The sequence below is a fragment of the Benincasa hispida genome, chromosome 11 (genome assembly GCF_027475165.1).
Source record: "Benincasa hispida cultivar pf3 chromosome 11, pf3_genome.v1.1, whole genome shotgun sequence".
In the NCBI taxonomy this organism is placed as follows: domain Eukaryota; kingdom Viridiplantae; phylum Streptophyta; class Magnoliopsida; order Cucurbitales; family Cucurbitaceae; genus Benincasa; species Benincasa hispida.
The window spans coordinates 69302765-69307340 of NC_143488.1; the positions used below are offsets into that span (position 1 = coordinate 69302765).

At 34.9% G+C, this 4576-nt stretch overlaps 1 protein-coding gene across 5 annotated transcripts; it reads left to right on the top strand.

Annotated features, from left to right (window-relative positions):
• Positions 1 to 401: 401 nt before the first annotated feature.
• On the top strand, positions 402 to 3596 carry LOC120091367 (actin-depolymerizing factor 2-like). Of its 5 annotated transcripts, none has more exons than XM_039049368.2 (4): positions 402 to 539; positions 1800 to 2065; positions 2152 to 2334; positions 3306 to 3596. In XM_039049368.2, the coding sequence occupies exons 1-3, from the start codon at positions 537 to 539 to the stop codon at positions 2300 to 2302; spliced, it is 420 nt and encodes a 139-aa protein (XP_038905296.1). In that variant the 5' UTR covers positions 402 to 536; the 3' UTR covers positions 2303 to 2334; positions 3306 to 3596. The 5 variants fall into 5 exon arrangements, with proteins under 5 accessions (XP_038905296.1, XP_038905297.1, XP_090163289.1 ...); XM_039049369.2 differs by lacking the exon at positions 3306 to 3596 and adding an exon at positions 2522 to 2685; XM_090307164.1 differs by having other exon boundaries at positions 474 to 539; positions 1780 to 2065.
• Positions 3597 to 4576: the final 980 nt, after the last annotated feature.

Genomic DNA, 4576 nt, shown 5'->3' on the forward strand with positions numbered 1-4576 from the left:
AAAACCTTTTAAACTCAAAGACTCAAGTACAAACTTGTTATTTAACATAAAACTTATCCCAAAAAAAATAATAAAACTTGTTGATGACAATAATCCTATTATTTATTTAAGATCAAAGGTTTTATTTTATTTAAAGTCAAATTATATTTGACTTAGTATATCAAAAGAGAATTAAAAAAAAGTTTGAAATAAAAGATGATAAGGTTAACTAAAGCCGGCTCAGCCGGCTTATATGAAGCTGCGGCGCAGCCAAAGGTACCGCCCCACGCTGCTCGTACACGTGGCGCATATTGGTTGGTCAATCAGCATCTCATTGCCAACTCTCAAATACAAGTCACCGCCACGATACCGTTGCTCCCGAGCACCAACACAGAAAATAATAATAATCATAATAATAAATAAATAAAAAGCACCAAAATTAATAAAAAAAACCACTATAAAAGCCACTCTACATTTTTTCTTCTTTTCTGAACCTGTCTTTCTTCTTCTTCTTCTTCTTCTTCTTCTTCATCGGAGCTTCTTCTTTCTTCTCTAAAATGGTGAGTCCTCTAAAGCTTACTTAATTTCTGCTTTTATTCATGGTTTGATGATCGGTTTGGTTCTTGAGAAAGTAGGATTGTATTTGTATTTGTAGTCCATCATTTTGGCGATCGAGAGTTTCTTGCAATTTGTGGAGTCTTTGAATATCTGAACATGATTTTGAAGTAGTAATCCGCATGCAGTTTTCGGAGTGGGGAGTGAATGCATTATGTCATATAGGAAATCCGATTTGAATTCTACTGTGATTTTTTTTCAACTAAGCGAAACGTTATTTACTTTAATTTATTGTCGACTTCAATTAATCCAGTGGCCGTGGATCTATTATGATCATCGTTTTGATTTTTGTACTTCTTATTTTGTTATGTTTGAAATTTTCTGTCCAGGATTGCAATTACAAGTTATATTTGTGTATTTCCCCTTTTGAGTTGCTATTAATCTTCTCGTGCATGTTGTAATTGGAGGGGAAACTCTGTTGTGTAGTGAATTTGCTTTAAGTTTGGTTGAAAATCAATTTCAGCTATCAAGATATGGACAAAAGGTCATGAGGGGAAATCTTATTCTGCTCATATTCCTATCTTGCACGGCTGAAGAACAGAATCCATACCATTTACTTGGTATCAGATCATAAAACCTCTATTTTCCGAAGGGCTATAAGTAGAAAAATAGACAAATGTAAATAAAATTTTAATATAAGTAGAACTGTAGAAAAATAGTAGGATGAATAAGAAGAAAATAGAGGTTTCATTTGAGATTGTAAGAATATTTATGCATTTCTTTCTTAAAAATTAGAAAAATTAAAAAAAGAGAGTAGGAAATCAGACTTGAGGTGCTGAGGCACACACTACAAATGGCTAAGGTGCATGGCTTTATTAGGAGAGCCTTTGCTTGAAAGGCTTCTTTGAAGCAAGGCACAGAAGTCGGGCTTAAGCGCGTCTAGGAGCTTGCCTTAGTGGAAAAGTTGACTAAATATGTCCACAATGACTAAGGTAAGGCTCTCAAGTAAGAAACAGAACAATTGTTGAAGACTTGCAAAATCTGATCAGATCAGAAAGTTTCTCTTGTTCCCGATTTTCTGCATTTCCAGTGTTAGGTTATACAATATTCACCTCACTGCTTTACCTTGCAGCTTTGATTTTATAGCTGTATTATAATCAAGAACATTTTATTTTCCATTTTTGTTCTGCCTTTTCGACTCTCCCTGTATGCATCTCTTTTGGACTTTGATATGTTTCAAAGCAGTTTCATTCTGGATTTAATAGGCCAATGCAGCATCAGGAATGGCCGTGAATGATGATTGCAAGCTGAAGTTTTTGGAGCTCAAGGCGAAAAGAACCTATCGCTTTATTGTGTTTAAGATCGAGGAGAAGCAAAAGCAAGTTGTAGTAGAGAAAGTTGGCGAGCCGACACAGAGTTATGAGGACTTTGCTGCAAGCCTCCCTTCGGACGAATGTCGTTATGCTATCTATGATTTCGACTTCGTTACCGAAGAGAACTGTCAAAAGAGCAGAATCTTCTTTATTGCCTGGTATAGCTGACATCCTCCTTTACTACATCCTTTTCATGTTTGTCTTTCCCACTATCACAAGCTAACAAAAACGCCATCGTTTGAAGGTCCCCTGATAATTCAAGAGTCAGAAGCAAGATGATATATGCAAGCTCCAAAGATAGATTCAAGAGAGAGCTGGATGGCTTTCAGGTTGAGCTCCAAGCAACCGATCCGACCGAGATGGGTCTTGATGTCATTCGAAGCCGAGTTGGCTGACGTCTATATTCTGATTCGAACAGCCAATTCAGGTAAAATATTATCCAACTTCCCTACACATCTTCTTTTCAAAGTGAACGAGTGTCTTGGTCCTGGCTTTGTGGTATATAAGTGTTTTGGATTTATGTTCTAAATGGCTTTTTGTATGGTGTTCGAGCTAATACGCCTCTTAGTTGTTTGACAACATATATCATATATATGCATAATTTTACTCTTTAGGGAGATATTGGAGCAGGATGGTTATGAGATTCCAGCTCTGCTGTTCTGCTTGTACTCCATAGATTGATATACAAGAGGAGTGAACATTTATATTTGAGCAAATATTGATGTAATTTTTCTTTTAGTGTTCTTTAGAAAGCAAAAAGATATTTATTTGCTTGGAAGTAATCATCCTACTTTTTAGATTGAACTATTTTATTTTTAGTTGATAAATTCATGTTCTGTTTAACGAAGGCTTAGAAAAAGCTATAATTAAATTACCTTAACAGATGTGAAATCTAAACTATTGGTGGAGTTCTAATAGAAATATGATTTGCCGAAGCAACATAGCTCAACTGACGTTCGATATGTGTTAGTGACCATGAAATCCATTCAAATTTTCAACTCTGTGGTACTTAACAAAAATAATAGAAATATGTTGAAAACATTAAAAGTTATTAAGAGTGGACAAACTTGAGCGATTAACCCTCTAGCGAGGTTTATTGATATCATAATTCAATTAGATTGTCATTTTCTTTAATTGAGATCTTGATGTTGTATTATATGTATAGATATTTTGACTATCAAAGTTCTTCTCATATTAGAAAAGTGAAATAATGAATTAATATTGTTGGGGTTTGGATCTCATTCGGTCTAAGTTACGTTGTGGGGCTCGATGGGTTTGACCTCCAACCTGCTTTGCTTTAGTCTGATCTTGATCTTGTCTGAGCTTATTGTACTTTGATGTTTAAGTTAGTATTAGGAGTGGTTAAATTAACTAAGCAAAGTTGGATCTCTCTTTTAGAGATCACTCATCCTTCCCTCGACGAGGACGTTTCTGGCACTCAAGATTATGAGGTGCTACGGCTCAATTATTTCTTGGTTGATTTATATTAAATGGCTTGATTGGTTGTCTCAAACCTCAAGGTACTGACCTTTCTCTTTTGAGACACTCCTCTATACTTCTCTCTCTCATTTTAATCTCTTTTGGGGTTCGTTTTGTGGGCTTAGGGATTTGTTGTGGAATTAATTATTGTGATTTTGATAGTATAATGGTAAAAGGTTGAGAAAAAAAAATCGATTTATATTTTTTTAATTTTTTTTGTATCAATTAAAATGCCAAATCAACCATTCTATTTAATTTCTAAACCTTATAATGGAACTAATTTAGCCCATTTAGAGTCCGTTTAATATCAATTAATTAAAGGAAAGGGTTTCTACATAGGCTCAATATTTCAATTATGCTTAATTTTTTCTGTTTTTTTTTAAATTGTCTAAATAAACTTCTTTGTTACAAAAATTGAAGTCTAATACTTTTACTCCCCATCCTACAATTAATTATGAATTTTTAAAAAAAGAAAATTGAAGGTTTTTTTAATGGAAATTCAAAGGTTTCCTTGCACTCTTTGTCCATCTCTCTCGCCCTCTCCCTCTATCTTTCTCCATCCCCTCAACACGATTTCACATCCCTTCGTTGTCTTTGTCGTTGTTGCTATTCTCGTCGAAATTGGTCACCCATCCACCACCGTCCATAGTAGTGCGTCGTTCATCAGTCGTTTTTCCATCAGAATCGACTATGCATCGTTCGCCCTCGTTCATCAATCGTTTTCTATCATCGTCGACTTTTGCTTACCACCAATCATCAATCGCTGAGGTAAGTTGCCAGTTGTATTCTCATTGTTTCTCTCTTATTTGCGGTCTGCCTCCTTTTGTTCGTGTCGATGCATCAAGATCCAACTGTCTATTTAGATCCGTGGAGATCCGACGCCTAGTCAAATTTAAATTTGTGGAGACTCGGTGTCCACTAATCTAGATTCATGGAGATCCAATGCCCTCAGTGGAGATCTGATGCCCTCTAGTCTAAATCCGTAGATATCTGGCACCCTAATATCAATCCAGCACTCCCCTTGATATGCAAATCTATTTTTTAAATTATTATTATTTATGATAGAATTTAGGTTTATAATTGTGAATTTGTGATTTCGACATATATGCTCTGCAACGAATGGTTTATTTTGAAAATGGTATATTCGTTAATGATATATATTGTGATATATCGTATATATTTTCAATAAT